Raw genomic sequence first — 24,250 nt, 5'->3', positions numbered from 1 at the left:
ATAGAGTATTTTGCAACAGCCTGCAGCCCTGTTATCAAAGGCAGCCCTGATATGATCCCAATAGAAAACTTTCATATCAGTAAAGTTCACTTAAAGGAAAACACACACACACACACACACACACACACACACACACACACACACACAAGCCTGATATAAGTACCAAGCTTCTCTGATATTGAAATGATGCTATATACAAAAATTTTAATGTACGAACTTTCCCAAAATGTTTTATGTTTTTCCTCCCCGAGAGAAAGAGAGCCAGTGGGGGAGGGGCAGAGGAAGAGGGAGAGAATCATAAGCGGTCTTCACACTGAAGCCCGACGTGGGACTTGATCTCACAACCATGAGATCATGACCTGAGCTGAAATCAAGAGTCAGACACCTGACCGACCGAGGCAAGGTGGCCCCCCCGCAACAAGATGCTTCAGGTGAGGTACACATGATACCAAATGACACTTACCTTCCGATAAATCATATGGCACATGGCAACTCTTAGCCTCATGCCAGCGCACTGGACATGATAGAAGTATAAGTGGTGCAGTATGGCCAGAACGAGTGTGCAGGCGGTCAGCACCGTGGCATAGACGTAGGCTTCGGGCAAAGCCACAGAATCAGCAGGATCATGGTCTTCGAAATAATTAATAATTTTCCCCAAAAATATGGGCTGGATTACTTTGGTGCCTTCCTGAAAGGAAAGAAAAAAGCCTTCATTAGAAATACAGGTCATACCAGTTTTTCGTAACACGAGCTTTGCTTTTATTGCTAACATGTAAAAAAAAAAAAAAAAAAAAAAAAAAGCACTTTAACAAAGTACTACATTCATCACTAATCTCAAAGCAAAACAGAACTATTTTCTTCTTTAAGACAGGCCAGTAATAGTTTAAACTTAAGCCAAAATTGGAAGTGCAAAGGCAATAAAGCTTTAGTACATTGTGCTTGGGTACACTGTGGATGCTCCATAAATGTTACAACCACTGTTTTAGAACGCATTTGGCAAACTAAAATAAGTCTTGGCCTATAATGAATGAGGAAAAGAGTAGCAAAAAAAAAAAAAAAAAAAAAAAAAAGAGTAAGGGATGTGCATACATGTGGCAGCCCCAGCTCACAGCGTGCCCACCGATTTCACCTGCACTCTCAACGTCCCAGCCCAAAGCAAAGCCAAGAATGGCTCACTACAGGTCACGATCTCGCGGTCCGTGAGTTCGAGCCCCGCGTCAGGCTCTGGGCTGATGGCTCGGAGCTTGGAGCCTGTTTCCGATGCTGTATCTCCCTCTCTCTCTGCCCCTCCCCCGTTCATGCTCTGTTTCTCTCTGTCCCAAAAATAAAATAAAAAACGTTGAAAAAAAAATTAAAAAAAAAAAAGAATGGCTCACTTGTAGGAGGCACACCCTTGCAACCAAACACACCCCAAAGAGGGAACCCTCCGATCTTTCCCAACCCAAACTCCACATGTCGGTAGGTCCGGAGAACGGAGTCCATTCTCCAACTTCTGTTGGAGGAAGAAAAAGGACCAGGCTTGAGAGGTTCCCAGGCTCTCCATAGCAGGGGTGAAGCTGAGCACTGCCTCCTGGAGTCAGGAGTTTAACACAGCACAAGCCAAACTCAAAAGAATGCCATCAGTGGTTCTCTATCAGCCACACGTGGCAGGTGCCGGTTTTGAAGAATTTTTACGATCATCTATTTTACTCCCCGAGGCAAAAAATTAAAATTCTACACCAACGAGGGAGGAGGCACTGGGGCTTCCTTCCTAAGACTTCGGGAAAGCAATTCTTCTCCCTAAAACTAAAAGGCAAAGAAACAGCAGAAGTTGCCCCTCCCTGCCAGATGGCCGCTTCACCCCACAACCTACTTCCACTCTTTTTTTTTTTTTTTTTAATTTTTTTTTCAACGTTTATTTATTTTATTTTTGGGACAGAGAGAGAAAGAGCATGAACGGGGGAGGGGCAGAGAGAGAGGGAGACACAGAATCAGAAACAGGCTCCAGGCTCTGAGCCATCAGCCCAGAGCCTGACGCGGGGCTCGAACTCCCGGACCGCGAGATCGTGACCTGGCTGAAGTCGGACGCTTAACCGACTGCGCCACCCAGGCACCCCGACCACTCTTTTTTTTTAATGTTTCTTTTACTTTTGAGAGAGTGGGAGAGGGGCAGAGAAAGGGGGAGACAGAGGATCCGAAGCAGGCTCTGCGTTGACAGCAGTGAGACCAATATGGGGCTCAAACTCACAAACCGGGAGATGACCTGAGCTGAAGTCGGATGCTTAACTGACTGAGCCACCCAGGTGCCCTTACTTCCATTCTTATGAGGTACCTTCCCCTGGCATCAAAGAACATCAAACACTCAATGCAAGCCCACATCACATCACCAAAAGTAAACACACAGGCCCTCAACATCATTTCCTCTAATGCCAAAAGCTTGGAAATACTTCAAGCACTAGACTTTGAAACAAGCATTTCCCCTCAAGCAATCTCTCCTTATTAACCCAGACATGGCAAATAACCAACAGGTTTTCTTTCCGTCTGTCCCAAGCGAGGAACCCATGGCACAAAAGGGCAAGGGAACCCAAAAAAAACAAATCCCAAAACAAAACTAAAATGCATTTTCTTCCCTACCAACTAGCACCCCTTCAGGATATTTATAGAAAGATGTTCCCATCCATCACATGGGCGTGCCATTAAACCCCAACACCGCACACACATGCACACGCACGTTCTCAGGCTTCACCGACAGCCTTGCCTTTCATGACATCATGACAGTTCTCTTCTACAAGGAAATGCTGTTTATTAAAGACGACAATCAGATCTCAAGAACACAAAGGCTCACTGATACGTTTCCAGCATGCCCAATCATTCATCCAGAGAAGCATCAAGAGTTTAAGAAAGCAGCCCAAACACAACGGGCCATAAAACAGACCATTTAGGTGATCACAGAGATGAAAATCTGGAGGCTTACACAGTGAGGCAAAAACTCCAAACTGTACATATGGATAGTCCCAGCCCTGGCAGGCAGCACACGCCCTGGAGCCGACCACCAGCAGCCAAGGGGTAAACACCCGCCATCCCAAACGTTCCTAAAACGGAGGATCGTGTCTGGGAGTCACTGTTGTCTGTTCCTCAGCTCTCCATTTGAGCCTAACATGGGTGTGGATAAAGGAAAATATAATCGGAGTCACCCATCAGAGAGAAAACTGGCAGAGGCAACAAATCCAGCGAAAAGAGTATAAAGGCAGGTCACTGCCACCTAAGCACCTGGATTTTTCTGATAGTACTTAATAATCCAGCCAACGAATGGGCTCACTAATGAGTAAGGCCCGCTCATGGCCCACGCCTTCCCACACATCCTCACCCTCAACAACTTAAGAAATAAAACTGGTGAAATATATATTCTCAAACTTGAACTAACCAAATAAAAACTTTCTAGGTAGCAGGAGCAACATCAAAAATTGTTTAAGCAAAGGCACCTGGGTGGTTCAGTCAGTTAAGGATCCAGCTTCAGCTCAAGTCAGGATTTCATGGTTTGTGGATTTGAGCCCCCCTTCGGGCTCTGGACTGGCAGTGCAGAGCCTGCTTGGGATTCTCTCTCTCTCCCTCCCTCTCTCTGCCCCTTCTCTACCTGTGCTCCCATTCTCTCTCCGAATGAATGAATGAATGAATGAATGAATGAATGAATTAATTAATTAATTAATTAAAAAAAAAAAAAAAAGACTTCTCCATTGACAAGACTGTCTTGTGATTTAGAGCCAGTCTTGTCTTCTGGCACAAAGAGGGAGACACCCTTACAGATGTAGATTTCCTTTATAAATGTAACTGTCTGTTACACAAGGGTAACTTCTACTCTGTCTTCAGGGCTTCTCCTCTCCTGTCTGATGCTTCTCAAAAATAATCTGTATGCCAAAGAGGCATATTGTGGGGTGGCATATTCTGTTACCCTTCAATCATATTCTATGTTTGTATTCTTGAAGTGTTCTTAAAGAAAGGGGGAACAAAAAGTATATGGAGCAGTTGACAGAGGAGCACATAGCTGTTGTCATGAGAAAAAAAGACAAAGAAAACAAAACCCACATACCTACCTACTCTTGACTCTCCGACCACTGTCGGTGGGGGCTCTGGCAGGAGAAGGCATCAGGACAGAATGCAAAGACCAGCAGCCTGGCGATCAGAACGCTTTGCTTCAGAAACCAGGTCAGCACATCACATGACCCTAACTCCATCCATGCCCTCCTGGGTCCCTGTACCCTGATGCATAGAAACACCTGCCTTGTCTACTTCAGAGGAATCCAGGCACAACTAAATGAGATACAACTGCTCAAAGTGCCCAAAAACCAGCATAAGCTAAGTATAAACTAAGATCACCCTTATTACAGAGAAGTCCTGTAGAATAGAGTCCTATTCTATTCTTGTTGTTTACTTTTTGAGAGAGAAAGAGCATATACACAAGCAGGAGAGAGGCAGAGAGAGAGAGAGAATGAGAATCCCAGACAGGCTCCATGCTGTCAGTGCAAAGCCTGATGCTGGGCTTGAACTGACAAACTGAGATAATGACCTATGCCGAAGTCAGACACTCAAATGACTAAGCCACCCAGGTGCCCTGAGACTTATTCTATTCTTAGTGGCAGAGGCTAGTTCACACAGGCTTGGAAAATCCATTGCTGCTTACAAACGACAATGGAGAACAAGGAGTCCAAGTGAGTGAAACTTTTTTTTAATTTTTTTTTTTTAACATTTATTCACTTTTGAAAGAGAGAGACAGAGCATGAGTAGGGGAGGGGCAGAGAGAGAGGGAGACACAGAATCCGAAGCAGGTTCCAGGCTCTGAGCTGTCAGCACAGAGCCCGACGCCAGGCTGGAACTCACAAGTCACTTAGGGGCACCTGGTGGCTCAGTCAGTTAAGCGTCCGACTTCGGCTCAGGTCATGATCTCACCACTCGTGAGTTCGAGCTCCGAGTCGGGCTCTGTGCTGACAGCTCGGAGCCTGGAGCCTCCTTCAGATTCTGTGTCTCCCTCTCTGCCCCTCCCCTGCTTGCACTCTGTCTCTGCCTCCCTCTCTCTCAAAACTAAATAAACATTAAAAAAATTTTTTGGTAACCAGTCATCTACTTGCCTGACATCTTAAAGAAAACGCATGAGAAGCGTCACCTTTATTTATGACTCGGGGTCGGTCATCACTGTGGATACTAACAACACTACACACCCAAGACCCAGCAGCGGGTACACAGCAGGTGCACCCAACAGGTCTCCTGTCCGCTTCCTCACCTCGCCTTCGCCAAGCAGTCCTTAATGGTCATTCATGACCCACCGTGTCAGCTACCAACAGCCACTCCTCAGCCCCCTGGGTTGAGCAGAGGCGAGGGGCTCTTGGAAGAATCAGTTAGGACATAAATGCAAAGGCCCTGGGGTGCCTGGGTGGCTCAGTCGGTTAAGCCTCTGACTCTTGATTTCGGCTCAGGTCATGATCTCACAGTGCATGAGTTCGAGCCCTGAGTCGGGCTCCACACTGACAGTGTGAAGCCTGCTTGGGATTCTCTCTCTCCCTCTCTCTCTCCCTCCCTCTCTCTCTCTGTCCCTCCCCTGCTCATGCTCTCTGTCTCTCTCTCTCTCAAGATAAAAAAACTTAAAAAAATGTTAAAAAAAATAAATGCAAAAACCCAGGAGCAGCTCTCCTGGAATCAGCCCTAAGTTGGGGTATAAACCACACTGGGGAATTCAAAGGATTTTGTTTACTTCTTGCCCATCAGCTGAGTTCCAGCCTGAAGATTTAGGCAAACGTTCGCCTCCCTACAGCCTCCACCTGGACCACACACAATCAGCAAAAGTGGCCTTGGCCAACGCCGGCAGCCGCCTGGGGCTATTTCCAAGCGTCCCACGTAGCAGACCTAACCCCCGGGCACCCTTCCCCTGTCAGGGCAGGGGCACTAGGAGCACACCGGCAATGTGCAGCCTCCCCACCAACACAACAGGCAGTGACCGCGCCTCTCACAGCAAAGGCCCCGGGTGGCATGGGGAGGCAGTCCCCGCTACTGTCTGAGGCCTGCTCCCGAGGAGGCTTCAGGCTCCTCCTCTGGGCAGAAGGAGACTTGGTCGGTCCCCACCACGTCCCCATGGAGGTGCACACAGGCACCAGGCGGGCCGGGAACTCGCTGGCTGTTCCATTCGAGTTTGCGTTGGCCTGCAAGAACGCTGTGTTCCACATCAGCACGGAGCCGGTTTCTGCGAGCATTACAATCGTTCCTCAATCATCATGGGACGGAGATTCTCGCTCCTGTGAAATCCAACCTCAAAAGCCTCACCCTAGCCTGCATCGAACGCCCTGCCTCTCCCCGCTGGTGCTGCCGGTAGTGCCCGGGGAAGGCCGTGCCCACGCTTTGGCTGGGAACCCTGCACCGCTTAGAAACCATGGATAATCAGCAAGCCTCAAGCTCTTCCAAAAATCCTATGGTTGAGTTCAGATCTTCCACGACCTAAAATACAAAGAGCAACAAGCAGCACAGAAGATCACAAAACAAGAAGCTGCTTCATAGAGTTTATTATCAAACTAACATGCCGGAGCACCCGGGTGGCTCAGTGAAGTGTATGACTTCGGCTCAGGTCATGATCTCGCGGGCTGTGGGTTCGGGATGCGCTGTGCTGACAGTTCAGAGCCTGGGGTCTGCTTCGGATACCGTGTCCCTCCTCTCTCTCTGCACCTCCCTCGCCTGCGCTTTGTCTGTCTCTGTCTCTCAAAAATAAACAGTAAAAAAATAAAAATAATAAACTAACATTCATCCTATCAAACTAACTGAATAACTACCTTTAGTCACGGAAAACCCAAAATAGCACCTGAAAGTGATTTTGAAATGTAACAGATCCTTAGTAGCTCCACCATCAAAAGTCATTTCTAACTTCTCCAGAACAGCAGTGTGTCAGCCAGGCAAGTCTAGGAAAACAAGGGTCATGTGTGTTGGATTTCAGGCTCCTTTCGCTGTCAGAAAAGAACTCAAGGTTTACTTGCGGTTGAGCTCTAACACCGGGAGCTGCCTGAGCTTCCCGCCACAGGAGTAAGGGCTCTGGCGCATGTTCTCTTAAAGACATGAAGTGAGAAGCGAGCTAGTCACCAGGCTCGGAGGCCACCGTCTCATTGTATACGGGAAACCGCCAAGATACGGGCCTCATCACAGCACGAAGGAGCAAGCGCCCTCCAGGCGGCAGCCCGGGTCCACTCCACACCTGACGTGTCCGCTGCCGGCACGGAGTCCACCCCAGACGGTCACTGCGCTACCTCGGGCCGGCTGCACACCCTGCGCGTGGGAACACGCCCGCACACCAGGGACTGACCGGGGTTCTCATCCTCACCAACGCACGCCCACTCGGAGGCTCACAGAGACACCATCTCTCGGCAGGGAGCCAGGTGTACCTGCTGGTAACAACAGAGAACTCGGCCTCTGCTCAGATCATCCAAGTGCCCTCTGAGGCTCCAGTCTTCCCGCTGGCCGGTCTCCAGGAGCTCATCTAGAATGGTGTCTCAAGAACGTAGATGGATGTGGGGCGCCTGGGAGGCTCAGTCGGTTAAGCGTCTGACTCTCAATTTCGGCTCAGGTCATGATCTCACGGTTTGTGGGTCTGAGCCCCGCATTGGGCTCTGAGTTGATAGTGTGGAGTCTACTTTGGATTTTCTCTCTCTCTCTGCCTTTCTCCTGTTCACATACTCTCAAAATAAGTAAATAAACTTGAAAAGAGAAGTAAAGAGAAGAAAAAAGGAGATGGGAGGAGGGGGAAAGGGAGGGGGAAAGGGAGGGGGAGGCGAGGGGAGGCGAGGGGAGGCGAGGGGAGGCGAGGGGAGGCGAGGGGAGGCGAGGGGAGGCGAGGGGAGGCGAGGGGAGGCGAGGGGAGGCGAGGGGAGGCGAGGGGAGGCGAGGGGAGCAAAGCAAAGCAAAACAAGAGTGTAGATGGATGTTTAAGACTTAGGCACAGGGCAACCACACCCTCATCCACTTAGGGACAGTAAAGAGTAGAGGTGGCTTTCTAAAAGGCTCCTGGTTGATCTGAAGACACCATGCTGCTACTGCCAGTGTCGGCACCCTAGCCACTTCCGGCTCCCAGGGGACACTGTCACCTGAGCTCTACCCGACCCCTAATCTCGTTTTCTATCCAGGGAGTTTTTAGCCTTTTACAGCCTAAGGCAGGTTCAAGATGCGTGCATCTGAGACCCTGAAGTCGAAGTCCTCTGAACAAGCCTTCCCGACACCGGATGAGCTTTCAGTCATCCAGATGGTCAGGTTTCGTAAGTTAGAGCACCCACGACTGAGTCTCGGCTCCGTCCTTTATGCTTTGTGGGACACCGGGCACACCACAGAACTACCTGGCGCTGTGCGTCCTCTGCCCTACAGTGGGGAAAACAGTAATACTCGCCACCGTGTCGGAGCTGGCTACAAGAATGAAAGTAACATTCCGTGTAAAGTGCTTGTAGCAGTTGCTGACAGTTTCAAGTCCTTATCATTCCCATGCTACTACCAGAACCAGCTTACCACCGAGTGTGGGCCCCTGCGGAAACTGCTCCTGGTGGTACGACTCCCACTGAGTATGAACTACTGTTGCTGCCGTTTCCACCAAGTATGAGCCTCCACCGCTGCTACTAATACTACTGCTGAGCGGGAGGCTCTACGGCTCCGCTGCCACCAAGAGGAGCAATACCACCAGTGAGAAAACTTCTGCTACAGAGGATGAGCTTCTGCGGCTGCTGCTAACGCGCCTGGGTGGGAGTCTCACCGCTCCTGCTGTAACACCAGTAATACTACCAGTAACAGTACTGCTGCTGCTACTACTGAGTGTGAGTCCTGCTGTTGCTGCTGACACTAGCAATCCCGCTACTGAGGCTGAGCAACCACCAGTGCCACCACCACCGCCATGACTACTACCGGGTATGAGCCCCTCCCACCACCACCGCGACTACTACCGGGTATGAGCCCTACCACCACTTCCACCAACGTGACTACTACTACCGGGTAAGAGCCCTCCCACCCCCTCCACCACCACCGCCACGACTACTACCGGGTATGAGCCCCATGTTTGCCAGACTCCACTCCCAGATAACCAACGTCCTAAAAGAGGCCGGCACTCTCACCAGCTGCACCCTCATCTAGCCCCCCATCCCAGCACCCCCAGCTCTCCCAGCAGTAGGTATTCCCAGGCTCAACGACTCAGTAATCGGTGCTCCCTGCACCAGAGTGGGGCCTATCCTCTCAGGGGGAAGCCCGGCCTCTGCACCTCATACCTCTTCTCCCAAACGCAGCAAAGATGCAGCTCATATTGAGATGGGTTCCAGTCACCGTGTGGGGCTTAGCGACCCACCCCAAGACGGCCGCAGTGCGCTACAGTGAGGAAAGCCAGAGCACAGTCCAAACCCAGCCACAAGGGCCACCCTTCTGATCCCTCGTCTTCAGGACTTGTCACCAAGGGAAAGTACAGAACCGGGGGCAGCAGAGGAAGGCTGCTCCGGGATGCCGTCCGGCCCCAAGGTCCAAGGACACACGTGCCTGCCCACCCCCACCCAGACACGGGGCCCATGTCGAGGCTGAGGGACTCCCCACCAAGCAGAATCCATGAGCTCGATGCTCTGCGAGGTCAGCACCCATATCTGATGAGGAAATCCTGCATACACACCGGCCACGGCAACACCAACCTGTCACCCTGTGTATTTCAAACTGAGACTTGCTGTGACCACATGGAAACACCATCACTAGGACCCCTGTCCACAAGTCAGTGACAAGCTGGGGCTGCCCGAGGAGCTCCTGTACCCTCTCCCACCAACCGCCCCCCCCCCCACCCTGTCAGTCCCACTGCTTTGCATCTCCGCCCTGCCCTTGACAAGCCACAGCAGTATCTAGGTGGTGATGGGTGCCCCATATACTTGTCCCCACCCTCCGACCAACCCCCCTTTGTCATCAATCTCCCAGGGCCATCCAGTCCCCTGTCAGCTGACAGACCCTGTGGTTTCCTCCAGTTACACAGGACAGAGATCACCTACCTACACCCACTGCCCTTCAATACGACAGAGCCTTTTACATGGGAGCTGCCCCTCCCCCATACACACCAACCAGCCCACCCATCTCACGCCCAGCACTCAGGACAAGTCAGCGCCCTTCTCCATCTAAAACAACCTTTTCCCGGGGTGCCTGGGTGGCTGAGTCGGTCAATCATCCAACTTCAGCTCAGGTCATGATCTCACAGTTTGTGAGTTCGAGTCCCATGTTAGGCTCTATGCTGACAGCTCTGAGCCTGGAGCCTGCTTCATATTCTCTCTCTACCCCTCCCCTGCTCATGCTCTGTCTCTCTCTTTCTCTCTCATAAATAAATAAACATTAAAAAAATTTTTTTTAATAAAATAAAACAACCTTTTCCCAGCAACCACAACTTCTATCCCTTCGACCTACATACACTCACAGGGCCACCAACGTCCCTAAGGCAGTACTGAGGTACCAAAGAGCATGAGTCACCCAGGTGGGTTTGCAGCATGCTTCCAGCAGGCTGCAGCCCAGAACAGGCACAGGCTCACTGACACCGTGTCCAGGAGAACACGGTCTTACTGGAGGATCTGGACGGAGGCGCTTCAGGGTAATGGAGGTCAAGGACCTGATGACTTTCTGCCTTTGCTTTGCCTCCGCACATCACTCCTACGCGCACTGCAGTGCCGGGCTACCAAAGCTCCTCCTTCCAACCACCAATCCTCCCCAGTAGCCGGGGACAGGAAACCAGAATGGGTCGTGTGTGAATCCTCCAGAATTCCTCCACAGACGGGGTTTTGGCTCGTAGTACATGTCCTTCTGCAAACAGCCCGGAGAGACATGTGTTCTCGGGAGCTCTGGCCAGCTTCACCCTCCACACAGAGCCCCGGGGCTCTGCTCCCCTGGAAGGGGGAGGCAGTAATACCTTCTTGGGAAGAAAGCATTCATCAGATTTGGCTGGGTCAAATTACTGCTATTCGGGTCAAATTACTACTATTCGCTGAGCACCTGTAAAATGCTTTGTGTTACTCCGGGCTCTATCCAAAGTGAATTCCTCCAAACGAGAGCACGCATATTCCTTGAGGTTGTAGAGGCTTCTTTGGGTCAAGGATCACTGTTAGCATTTCTAACCCTTCCCACGCACCAGCAATATCCCAACATGCCATAAAACTTCAGAGCACCAGCCTTCCGCAACACTGCATTTCGATTGAAGAAAAACAGTATCACCCCGCCCCCGCCGGAGGCCCATTTAAGTATCTGCCCATTCTGAAGATGAACACGACCGCTGGGCTACATCATGTTTCCCAGACATGTTTTATCGTCAGACCGTAATCCACCTGCCCCTGTCCCCAGCAATGCTGCCATCTGTGTACCCATCTGCACACACTGGAAAACGACACACTGTGTGTAGAAGTTTTACCTCCATTAGCGTAAAAATTCCCAAAACTAAGTAGGATTTCCAGTAACACTTTATGATCGCTTTCGTTAAGGAAGGCTTCCGTGCATCTTTCTCGGCTCTCAAAACTTCTTTATCCCAGTACCTGCAAGAGAAACAAAAGAACAGTGAGAAACCACACACCCGGCTACAGGGCCGAACGGGGGTGGGGCGGACAAATCAAAAGCTACGTGTTTACAGGACATTCTGTTTATCATAGGGCATTCTGTGGCTGCTTCACTGGCACTGCTAAACGTGTGCAGGGCTCCTAAAAGATGTGTGGTGCGGAACCTGAAGCACCAGAAAAACATGCCTTGAGGGAGAAAGTTCCAGTCTCAGGAAACAAGTCACTGCCAAGCGCTGCTGGATTTACAGCACCATGAGCAAGCCAGTAAGGCAGACCTGAGTCCAGACAGCCTCCTCCAGTGATACCATCTCCGGGACAGATCCTGGCATCCAGGGCCTCTGCTGCTGGCAACTGCCACCCCACAAATGCACAGGAAACATATGCTTTCCCCCAGCCACCAAAGTAGGCTAAGCCCAGGGACAGCCTGAGGGGAGGTGAGTGTACCGCATTAGGAAAGGAAGCTCAGGCCAGACCCATCCCAAACCAGGAGACACACACTTAGAAATTCTCATTCCTCCTCACCCGGCTCATTCCTGCCCATGGCTTACCCTTGCAACTCCTCTCCAAGATGCTTTGAGCGATCTTCTGGAAGCACTGGATACATATCATCTTCTTCCAACCTCCGTTTGTGACCGATTTTAAACAAGGGGTTCAGCCACCTGTTAAAAATTAAGAAAAAAGAAGAGTGACACAGATCCAAATTACACATCTGTCTCATCAGAACTTACATTCGTGGGGTTTGTTAAAAAAAAAGGGGGGGGGCTCCAAAAGACAAATACCGTACGATTTCACTTACATGTGGAATCTAGAAACAAAATGAACAAACAAAAAGCAGAGCAGGAACAGACCCATAAATACAGAAAACAAACTGATGTTGCCAGAAGGGAGGGGGATGTGCAAAAGGTGGGGTTGGAGGTTCAGGCTTCCAGTTACAGAATGAGGAAGTCACACAGATGAAAGGCACAGCCATCGGGAATGTAGTTAATGGTGTTGTTGAGTTTTTTACTAGGATCTTATTTTTAAGTAATCTCTACACCCATCGTGGGGCTCAAACTCACAACCCCGATGTCAAGAATTGCATGCTCTACCCACTCCGCCAGCCAGGCGCTCCCAGTCAGTGGTGTTGTCATAGTGATGTATGGTGACAGATGGTAGCCAAGCTTGTGGTGAGCACAGCATAACCTGTACACCTGAAACTAAAGTAATATCCTGTGACAACTATAGTTCAAATTTTTCGAAAGTTTACATTTTATTAAACATTTTTTTTAATGTCTATTTAGAGGCGCCTGGGTGGCTCAGTCAGTTAAGCGTCCGACTTCGGCTCAGGTCATGATCTCATAGTTCGTGAGTTCGAGCCCCGCGTCGGGCTCCGTGCTGACAGCTCAGAGCCCGGAGCCTGCTTCGGATTCTGTGTCCCCCCTCTCTCTGCCCCTTCCCTGCTCATGCTGTGTCTCTCTCTGTCTCAAAAATAAATAAACATAAAAAAAATGTCTATTTAATTTTGAGAGAGAGAGAGAGAGGACATGAACATGAGTAGGGGCGAAGTGGGGAGGGCAGGGGACAAGAGAGGATATGAAGCAGGCTCTGGGCTGACAGCAGAGAGCCCAGTGCAGGGCTCAAACTCAGCAACTGTGAGATCATGATCTGGGCCAAAAAATTAAGAGTTGGACGCTTAACTGACTGAGCCACCCAGGCGCCCCTGAAAGCGTACATTTTAAATATAGAGACATGGAGGGGAACATAAATGCATGCACGCACACACACACACACACACACACAGCTCTATCCACTGAGAGGCCCTGGGAACACTGACACACCAGCAGCAAAAAGCATTCCAGAGCCCAAATTCTGGGTTTTATTTTTTTCTTTTACATAAAGAAAAACAAAAATAGTTTTTCTTATGATGAGAACTTTTAAGATCTACTCTCTTAGCAACTTCCAAATACGTAATACAGAATTATTAACTATAGTCACCATGCCATACATTACATCCCCAGGACTGACTTACTTCATAACTAGAAGTTTATGCCTTTTGGCCTCCTGCACCCAGATCCTGGTTTTTCAGTATCTTTCTTCCCTAAAGAAACCAGGTATCCTTGAAGAAATGTCTCATTTCCAGGTTGGGGCAATATGCGGAAGCACCTGTCGATTAGCTTTTCTAATTGTCATGTTAAGTGCCTGGAATTAAGCTTCCGATTGCTGAGGCATTCACTGATTGCTGAGGCATTCACTGCGAGTCATTCCATCTCAAATAAAGACAGCCACACTGGGTGAAGAGCCACATTACACCACCCATAAAGTTCCCTCTTCTTGTAAGAAAACTCAGGATTAGGGGTGCCTGGGTGGCTCAGTCGGTCAAGCGTCCAACTTCGGCTCAGGTCAAGAAGATCTCACGGTTCATGAGTTCAAGCCCCACATCAGGCTCTGTGCTGGCAGCTCAGAGCTTGGAGCCTGCTCCAGTTCTGTGTCTCCCTCTCTCTGCCCCTCCCCTGCTCGTGCTGTGCCTCTCTCTCTCTCTCTCAAAAATGAACATTAAAAAAAAATTTCTTTTGTAAAGAAAACTCAGGATGACAGAGATAACTGACCATCTCTGACCGCTGGCTTTTCCCATGCCTTCATTCCCACTTATGTTCTCAGTTCACCAAGAAAGAGTGAACTTGCAAAACCCCAGGCACCCTACCCAACCTCTGTAGAGGCAGAACCCCAAATCCAGGTGTGTGCATGCCCAGGCATGCCGTGCACTCTCTAGAACCTATGGGTAATAAACCTTGTCATTTCTAAAGTTCCCTGATGGTTATCGCTGAGACTCGTCTTGCAACCACGAGAATCACACGAGCTGGTCCGACCACAACACCGGCTGCAAAAGGGACAATGCCCGCGGGGCTGTCACAAAAGTAGCAGAGCCCAGGTGAGCGGTGTCCCAGGCTTTCCTGACAAGGGCACCTCCCTTCACAGGCTGACAGGAGCACAGAACAGGCAGAGAAAGCTTGAGATGAGCCCACAACACCTTACACTCAAGGAATCACGAAGATGCGTCCAAAACACAGAGGAGACTGCGCAAAGGGCTCTCACCAGACAAATCTGGGATGCTCCCAGCATCACGTAATAAATGGCGAGGAGTCAAATCATTAAGTAACAGAAGAATCCGTGAATCCTTACTGCCACAGAAACACGAGAGAAGAGAAAGCTCTTGCATTCTAGAATGCAAATATAGAAGGAACCATGGAGTTAGGAAATTACCAATGAAGTTAAAACTCATGGGTGAAAGTCTGATGTGGAACACGGTACTTGTATAATTCCAAATGATCTCTACAAATTACTAATTATGAAACAAAAAAATAATAACTGTACAGAGGATCAAAAAAAAAAAAAACCTATACATAGGCTCCTGGGTGGCTCAATCAGTTAAGTGTCCGACTTTGACTCAGGTCATGATCTCACAGTTCGTGAGTTCGAGCCCCACATTGGGCTCTGCGCGGACAGTGAGGAGCTTGCTTGGAATCTCTCTCAACCACTCTCTCTGCCCCTCCCCTGCTCGCTCTGTCTCTCCCAAAATAAACTTAAAAAAATTTTTTTAAAGATTAAAAGAAAAAAAACCTCTGCAAATCCATTATGTATTATTTAGATGACAATAATTAATATGCAGAGACGGCCTAACAATGAACACCATTTCACCGATTCACCAGGGTAAGGAAATTTCTGAGGCCAGACAATAATAGCCTGTGAAAGTAGAGATTCTACTTCTCTTATTCATTGCTTTACCCCTAGCACGATACTGGATACCACAGAGGTGCTCCAGAATTTGTTGTTGAATAAATGAATGTCTATGAATCATGAAGCAAAAAAGAGAAACGGACCTTCAGATTTTGCTAACCCTGGTAGCCTGGTACCTCCAAAGAAGCCCAGTTCAGGAGCTGGAAGGCTGGATTCTGGTCCCAGACTGCCCCCTGCTCCAATTCTACAAATTCAGCACCTCCACGACCCTTTGCCAGTCACCTAGTATCTCGGTGTCTCAATTTCCTTCCAAGAGAAAAGTACAGATCTGTGAGCTTTAACCACCAAACAGCTTGAAACATACTGGGTCATTTATTCCCTGTAGAAAACGCTCATGCAATTAGCAGTGGAACTTACGCAGATGAGGACACCCTGCCCTGAAAGGCCCTCTTTAAAATTCCGGTTTTGAAGAGAAAAAGATGCTTTTCATTAGGAAAATAGACATCAAAACCACATGAGACGTCAGCTCACACATATCAGCAGGGCTACTGTCAGAAAATAAACATCAAGTTGGGTGAGAACATGGAGAAACTGGAACCCTGGCGCAGAGCGGTGGAAATGTAAAATGGTGGGGTCACAAGGGACAAATATTACGATTCTACTTACAGGAGGTACTTAGAGTTGTCAGATATGGAGAGACAGAAAGAACTGTGGTTGCCGGGGGGCTGGGGGAGGAAGGGGAAACTGGAAGCTCGCACTTGACGAAACACCAATGCAAGATGAAAACTGTTATGTAACAGTGTGAATGCATTTAACATGACTGAACTGTACACTTAAAATGGTGAGGGGGGTGGGGCGGTGTCCGGGTGGCTCAGTCGGTTAAGCTTCTGACTTCGGCTCAGCTCGTGATCTCACAGTTCATGGTTCAAGCCCCACATTGGGCTCCATGCTGACAGCACAGAGCCTGCTTGGGATTCTCTCTCCCTCTCTCTCTGCCCCTCTCCCGACTCAGGTTCTATCGCTCTCTCTCAAATAAATAAATATTTAAAAAGATAAAAAGATGGCAAACTTTACGTTACATGTATTTTACCACAATTTTTTTTTAATTTAATGAGAAAAAAATTCTGCTAGGTGTACCACCGGAGGAACTCCAGACTTTGCTAACTTTCTGGTGGTATGACCTTGAATTAGCCACACAATCTCTCAGTACTGGCCTCTGGGAAACAGGGAGAACACCTCCCAAAGCTGCTGAGGGCGTCAGCCGGGGTTTCTTTCAATACCACAAACACCCACCCAACATGCAGCCACTCTGGAAAACACTATAGAGGTGCCTCAAAGAGTTAAAATAGAACTACCTCCTAACTGGGGCACCTGGGTGGCGCAGTCGGTTAAGCGTCCGACTTCAGCCAGGTCACGATCTCGCGGTCCGTGGGTTCGAGCCCCGCGTCAGGCTCTGGGCTGGTGGCTCGGAGCCTGGAGCCTGTTTCCGATTCTGTGTCTCCCTCTCTCTCTGCCCCTCCCCCGTTCATGCTCTGTCTCTCTCTGTCCCAAAAATAAATAAAAACGTTGAAAAAAAAAATTTAAAAAAAAAAAAAAAAAAAAAAGAACTACCTCCTAACTAACCAGCTAGCAACTGCACTACTAGATATTTATCCAAAGGATACAAAAGTAGGGATTCGAAGGGGCACATGCACTCCGATGTTTTTATCAGTGCTGTCAACAACAGCTCAACTATGGAGAGAGCCCAAATGTCCATTGACAGACGAATGGATAAAGAAGATGTGGTGTATACATACATCGGAATACTGCTCTGCCATCAAAAAGAGTGAAATCTCGCCATTTGCAATGACATGGACGGAACGAGCGTATTACGCTAAGTGAAATAAGTCAGTCAGATAAAGATAGATACTGGATGATTTCACTTCTGTGTGGAATTTAAGAAACAAAACAGATGAACATAGGGGAAGGAAAGGAAAAATCAGATAAAAACAGAGAGGGAGGGGCACCTGCGTGGCTCAGTCAGTTAAGTGTCTGACTTTGGCTCAGGTCACAATTTCCCGGTTCTGGCTCAGTTTCTGTGCTGACAGCTCAGAGCCTGGAGGCTGCTTCAGATTCCGTGTCTCCCTCTCTCTCTGTCCATTCCCCCACTCACACTTGGTCTCTCTCTCAAAAATAAATTAAAAAATTAATTTAAATATTTATATAATATATATAATTTATAATTATATATTATATATAATTAATATTAAAATATTTTTTTAAAAGAAGCAGAGGGAAACAAACCATAAGAGACTCTTAAATACAGAGAACAAACTGAGGATTGCTGGAGGGGAGGTTAGCGGCGGGGAGGGGCTAGATGGGAGATGGGCATTAAAGAAGGCACTTGTGGGGATGAGTACTGGTGATGAATCACTAAATTCTACTCCTGAAACCAACACTATGTCAACTAATTTGAATTTAAATTAAATAAGTAAATAAAAATAACACGAAATCTACCCTCTTAAAAAAAACACACCAAATACCAGCAGTTATGATGACAGAGCTCTTAATCACATTTGGGCCCCCTTAAAAAGGCTCTAATAACTTAGATGAAGTTAATTAAGCAAACTTTTTCTTTCACTACAGCCCTCCCAATGCCCAAATCCCAAAAAGCCAGGCTGGGCCCCGTGGACACCAGAAAAGGCCAAAAGCTTGCTTTTCCATCTGATGGCAAGTGTACTTAAGTAAGGACTGGACACAGAGACCTGAGACAACAGACCTCTGAATGTCGACTTATCTTTTCTCCCCGGAGACATTTAGCCAACAATTCCAGACCACTGGGGATTGAGCCGTCCAGCAACCCAGCTCCACCCCAACAGTCCTTCCCTCCACAGCTTACTCTCTCCTTCCTACCTCCTGCACAGCACTGAACACAGCAGTGGGTTTTCCTCCAGTCCACCAGACCATCAGCCCTTCAGGGCAATGACGACTCACACACCACTTGGGACTCACTCCCAAGCACAGAGCCTGGTATGTCATGGTGCCTGGGCACAGATGTCCCAGGAATCCATCCAGTGCAAGAATCCAGCCAGTGCAATACAGGAACACCTACCCTGCAGGTGAGCTATCTCAAAATGGGTCACTACCCCAGTTCCCTCCACCCCAGGGCCCATATTGCGTGCGGGCCCTGACCTCGACTTTGGGGCTTCCAGGGCTCACAGCTGTCCTTCCTATTTTCCTCCACTCCCACCAGCTAATCCATATCTCTTTATTGTGTCCCTTGTCCCCGCACCATCACCAACACAGAGACTATATAACCATCATGCATGGATTACTGTCCTAATCCCCTTCTTTAAAAAAAATATTGCGTTCAATTCAGGAAGTGAGAAGAATCATGAGTAAGATCCTACTCCTGCTGGTCAACTCACAAGGTCTTAAAGGGATTAAATCACCGTTGTTTGGAACCAGCAAGGAGACAACCAGCAGGTGATACCCTATCTAGTTAGTATAGCCAGCATGGCTACCACCAGACGGAGGAGTCAGTCATCACCCAAGATCCCCTCTGAGCCCAAGAGCGCCTGATGCGGACTCTTCTGCGAAGATCTGGCCATGAGTGCCCGTTTAATCAAATGCTTTCTTCCAAACTGTTAAGCCTCATCCCTCATAAAGGAGGACACTTTATCCCCATAAAGGAAGTTCTTCCTTCCAAGCTGCCACCAGCAGTCTGACCGCCGTCCCCAACCCTCCCTCCCAGCCCTTCATAGGAAACTCTCCCATGACCAGCAAACTCTCCTGGGCCCTCAGCTCCTTGCTCTTAGCACACCACTGGCTGGCCCCTCGGACACAACTTTCCCGCAGCCTCAGGGTGGCCCTTCAGGATCCCAGTTCTGTTTTCTAGCCTCATACCCCGTCCATGCCTCCTAGCCGTAAACACCCCTGGCACCTGCTATCACTGCTGCACCTACAACATTCTCTGTCACTGTCATTCTTCCAGGGCTTCCCTTCACCCCAACTCCCTGCATCACCGGAAGTGGCTTCCAAACCCAATACAAACAGCACCCCAAACCCCAGCCATTCACATTCTGGTTCTCATCTCTTCTGGAACCTTCCTCTCAATCTTCTGATGAATACAAAGATGGGCTTCCAGACCCCCACCATGCTCATCGGTGCCTGTGACTGTGCACCTGCCATCCTCTTACTTACTCTGCAAGCCACTCCCTGGAGTGCAGCCTTGTGCTTTCCCTAGGGGACAGCAACCCACCCCCTGCCTTCCAATACCATCCACCTGCCGGCAGTCAGACCTCTCCCACCAAACCCCAGATTCCCAGGGCTAAGTGCCCACTTGTCATCTCCTCTCAGATGCCAAAGAGGCAGCTCCCTTTAACGTCCACAGTGGAACTCCTGATTTCACCGCCAAAACCATTCTTCCCCATCTCTGTAAATATCAACCTCCAAAACAAGAGCCCACCATTCAAACCTGAAGCCCGGTAGTCACTGGATGCCTCCCTGCCCCTCAGCCAACCCATCAACTACTCCCGTAGCTGCTACCTCCTGACCCCATCCACTTTTGGCACCTCTGCTCCCCCCACTGGGTCTCGGGGCTGCAGCAGCCTGCTAACTCACCTGCCTGCTTGCACTCTTGGTTTCCCTTTCTACAGAAACGCCAGAATGATTTCTTAAAAACACAAGGCTATGCTGTTCTGCCGCAGCAGAATTACACCCAACCTCCTTCCTAACGAGGTGGCATGCATGACCGGGTCCCTCCTGGATCACCAGCCCCATCTCCAGCCTAGTCCCTCACCCCCATCCCTGTTCGGTGTTCCAGCACCGGCCTCAGTGGTTCCCAGGTCTTGTTTGCTGTTCCCTTTGCTGAGAACAAATGTTGTTCCCCGTTTTCTCCCACGGCTGTGCCTTCTCTCCTCCAGGTCCTAAACTAACAGCCACCTCCACCGCAAAACCTAGGCTACCTTCTCTTAAAAAAAAACCAAACACAGGGGCATCTGGGTGGCTCAGTCGGTTGGGCGGCCGACTTCGGCTCGGGTCATGATCTCACAGTCCGTGAGTTTGAGCCCCGCGTCGGGCTCTGTGCTGACGGCTCGGGGCCTGGAGCCTGTTTCGGATTCTGTGTGTCCCTCTCTCTGACCCTCCCCTGTTCATGCTCTGTCTCTCCCTGTCTCAAAAATAAATAAAACGTTAAAAAAAAATTAAAAAAAAAAAAAACAGAAAACAAAAAAACAAACACATACGATTTCCTCCTTTATTTCCCTCTTCTAACCTTCTTTACCTACTTACTACAATCTATTTGTTGAGAGAGAAAAAAAAATCCATTCATTTTGTGGATTTATCTCTCTCCCCTCTAGAGCAAGAGCTCCATGAGGGCAAGACAGTCCTTCTGTGGTGTTCCCTGTGCCTGGCACATAGGGAGTCAGTCACTCAAAACTCTCCCCTGGTTGAGAAGTGGGGGCAAAGAACATTCTTAGGACCCTGGCTAAGCTCTTGTAGGAGAAGGGGAATGTGCAGGTCATTTGAGGTCAGTAAATCATTCAACGAATGCCCTAACCCCACTCAAATAAGTCATTTATTGTTGAAAGAATGTATTTTAAAGTACTTCTACCTGTGGCTAATTATTAATCATTGGCTAATTTGCCCTGGAGATTCTGCCAACCTATCACTGGAAACTCCTGTGGCCCAACCTGGGCAGAGCTGGGGCGGAGGGGGGGGCGGGGAACAGGGGGTGGAAGGAAGTGGAGTGGTCAGGGTCAAGGACACCCCAGAGCAGGGACTGGGAGGGGGGACAAATGAGAGGCACACAGATCTCACAGTAAGACCCACCCTACCTTGGGCACCTGGGTGGCTCAGTCGGTTCAGCGTCCCACTCTTGGTTTTGGTTCAGGTCATGATTTCAGTTTCATGGGTTCAAATCCTGTATCAGGCTCTGCGCTGACAGCATGGAGCCTGCTTGGGATTCTCTCTCTCCCCCTCGCTCTCTGCCCCTCCCCCACTTGTGCTATCTCTCTCTCAAAATAAACTAACTTTAAAAATGTTTTAAAAAAAGACCCACCCTACATTATTTGAACACCCTTCCACTAAAAGCAAGGGTTCGTATGCTCAGCACTCCTGACATCTTGGGCTGGATGCTTTAGTCACAGGGGGCTGACAAGCAGCATCCCTGGACTCTACCCTCAAGATGCCAGTAGCATCTCCCCACCCCAGGTTGTGACAACCAAAAACATCTCCAGACGTTGCCCGGATGGCAAAATCCCCTGGGCCAGAACCACCGTCCCAAGCTTTTTGTGTTTCTAGAAAAGCCATATAACGTTCCTTCAAATGTTGGCCCCAGAGAGTACCCACAGGCCACTCGTAGTCGTCCCTTAGCCACCAAAACAAGGGTAACAGTATAAACCCATTTCATACTCATTGGTCCAAATTTCCTCCAGGAACTCACAGTCCAGTGAGGGATTTATATTGAAGAATGACAGCAGGACATGGCAGGGGTGGTCATGAGCTATAAGAAGATCAGCTTCTTGGCTTTCTGCAGGGTCTCCATAGGGATAAGAGATCAACACCCCACGCGCCAAGGACCAATCTTCTGTACAGCAAAGATTCTCAAAGTGAGATCCCCAGACCAGCGGCATCAGCATCCCCTAACTTGTTGGAAATGCAGACCCCAGAACTATTCATCACAAACTTTACAGTGAGTGTCACTACTCTGTGTCTTACCAACTCTTCCAGGATGCCCAAGTTTAAGAATGTTTCATACAGGGGCATCTGGGTACTGAGTCAGCTAAGTGTCTGACTCTTGATTTCAGCTCAGGTCATGATCTCACGGGAAGAGGGTTTGAGCCCCGAGTACTGACCGTGTGGAGCTTGCTTCAGATATTCTCTCTCCCCCTCTCTCTGCCCCTCCCCTATTGCACGTGCACACGCACATGGTCTCTCAAAATAAATACATAAGAAATAAAAATAATAAAATATTTTTATTAAAAAATAGTAATAATAAAAAGACTGTGCTGTACAGTGTGTTTTGGCATAAGCACTGGGAAGCTCTTGTGTGGTCCTTATATCACCAGTCCCAACCGTCCCAACCCTGGCTAAAGAGTAAAATCCCAGTCTTGGCCTGGAGCATTTTAAACCCAAGACCAAAAGATATCGAAGCCCCATCCAATGACTGAATCAGAGTAAGCCAAGTTAGAAGCCACTAGGGGCCTTTTCAAAAGGCCGCCCAAGCCCTGCCAATTCTGGTCACTGGTCAGTCCAAGGAGCCATCTGCACAATGGAGAGTGGAAAGCGTATGCACCCGGGGGGCCTCAAAGGAGGTTAGGGAGGGCTACGAAGAAGAGACAAAGCTGGGGTCAAGTTCAGAAGAATCATTTGGAGCCCACTGAGGAGAGCAGGGAGAAAGAGGGATTTGCCAGAAAAACAAAACCAGACATGCAAAGACATATTGCCTAGGGACAGCAGGTTCAAAACCACATGGGATTTGGTGTGGTAATGGGGTAACTATCCAAAGGTCTTATCCTCCAAATGTAAGAATTTGAACATTATCTTTTATCCTGTAAAACAGAAAGAGTACAAGGTTTTTGTTTTGTTTAAAGTGTATTTGAGAGAGGGGGAAAGAGAGAGAGAGAGAGAGAGAGGATGTGAGCAAGTGGGGAAGCCAGAGAGAGGGAGAGAGAATCCCAAGCAGGCTCTGCCACTCAGCCCAGAGCCTGACTTGGGGCTCATACTCAACAAACGTGAGATCATGACCTGAGCTGAAACGAAGTATCAGACACTTATTCAACTGAGCTCACCCTCCAGGCGCCCAATACAGTTTTCAAGCCACTTTGTAGATGACAGACTTTGGAAGGCAAGGAAACCAATCAGGAATTGGATTTGCGAGAAACATCAAGACAGTACAATAAGCCACATTCCTTCATGCAAGTAAACTAGATCCTGGTCCCTCTCCCAGCCTTATTCCCCTGTAGCTAACAGATGTCACTTCCCATGGCTTGGTCCTAACTCTGGGACTGCCACTCCCCCATAAAGATAAACCACATGATCAGAAATCAGAGTTTAAAATTCAATATCCTATGGGGCACCTGGGTGGCTCAGTCGGTTAAGCATCCGACTTCAGCTCAGGTCATGATCTCACAGTTTGTGGGTTCAAGCCCCATATCGGGCTCTGTGCTGACAGCTCAGAGCCTGAAGCCTGCTTCAGATTCTGTGTCTCCCTCTCTCTCTGTCCTTTCCCCACTCATACTGTCTTTCTTTGCCTCTCAAAAAATAAACATTAAAATTTTTAATAAATAGATAAAATTCAATATCCTATTACTAATTTACTCTATCAAAACAAGAGAAAAACATTGCAACTCACACCATTCTTTAAAAAAACTTTTTAGGGGCGCCTGGATGGCGCAGTCGGTTGAGCGTCTGACTTCAGCCAGGTCACGATCTCGCGGTCCGTGAGTTCGAGCCCTGCATCAGGCTCTGGGCTGATGGCTCAGAGCCTGGAGCCTGTTTCCGATTCTGTGTCTCCCTCTCTCTCTGCCCCTCCCCCGTTCATGCTCTGTCTCTCTCTGTCCCAAAAATAAATAAACGTTGAAAAAAAAATTTTTTTTAATAAAAAAAAAAAACTTTTTAATACCCTATTTAATATAAACTGAAGCATCTCTGTGTCCAATTATTCTGAATTCCTTAAAATTACCATAGCAGTAACATATTCTAAAATATATCTTACAATTCTATATTTATTAAATATGTAAAAAACTACATCTGTGAGCAACTCTGCTTTCTAGCAAAACACACTAAATTTATTCCCTTTAAAGGAAGATACTAGAAAGGGATGGCTCATCCCATACTGGCTAACAGCTATCAAAGGTGGAGCGGTGGGGAAGCAGACAGAGAAAAATAAGATTTTTATATAGTTTTACAAAATTAGAAAGTCCAACACAAAGGTACTAAGGGCAAGTTGTAAGATGTGTAATACATAAACAAAAATCAACTGCAATGCTGTATTCTAATGATACTGTGGATGG

General features: G+C 48.5%; 1 protein-coding gene across 2 annotated transcripts in view; it reads right to left on the bottom strand.

Annotated features, from left to right (window-relative positions):
- ABCC4 (ATP binding cassette subfamily C member 4 (PEL blood group)) overlaps positions 1-24,250 on the bottom strand; it is a 267,510-nt gene that overhangs the window by 205,408 nt on the left and 37,852 nt on the right. For both annotated transcript variants that reach the window (XM_086709433.1, XM_086709438.1), the window contains exons 2-4: positions 12,089-12,199; positions 11,399-11,519; positions 464-688 (exon numbers count right to left, since the gene is read on the bottom strand). In XM_086709433.1, the coding sequence (XP_086565559.1) occupies positions 464-688; positions 11,399-11,519; positions 12,089-12,199 (457 nt within the window). The remainder of the gene's footprint in view (positions 1-463; positions 689-11,398; positions 11,520-12,088; positions 12,200-24,250) is intronic.

This window comes from Puma concolor, chromosome A1, assembly GCF_028749965.1.
Source record: "Puma concolor isolate L17-30 chromosome A1, mPumCon1.1.hap2, whole genome shotgun sequence".
NCBI lineage: Eukaryota > Metazoa > Chordata > Mammalia > Carnivora > Felidae > Puma > Puma concolor.
This window is presented reverse-complemented; position numbering and strand designations above follow the sequence as displayed.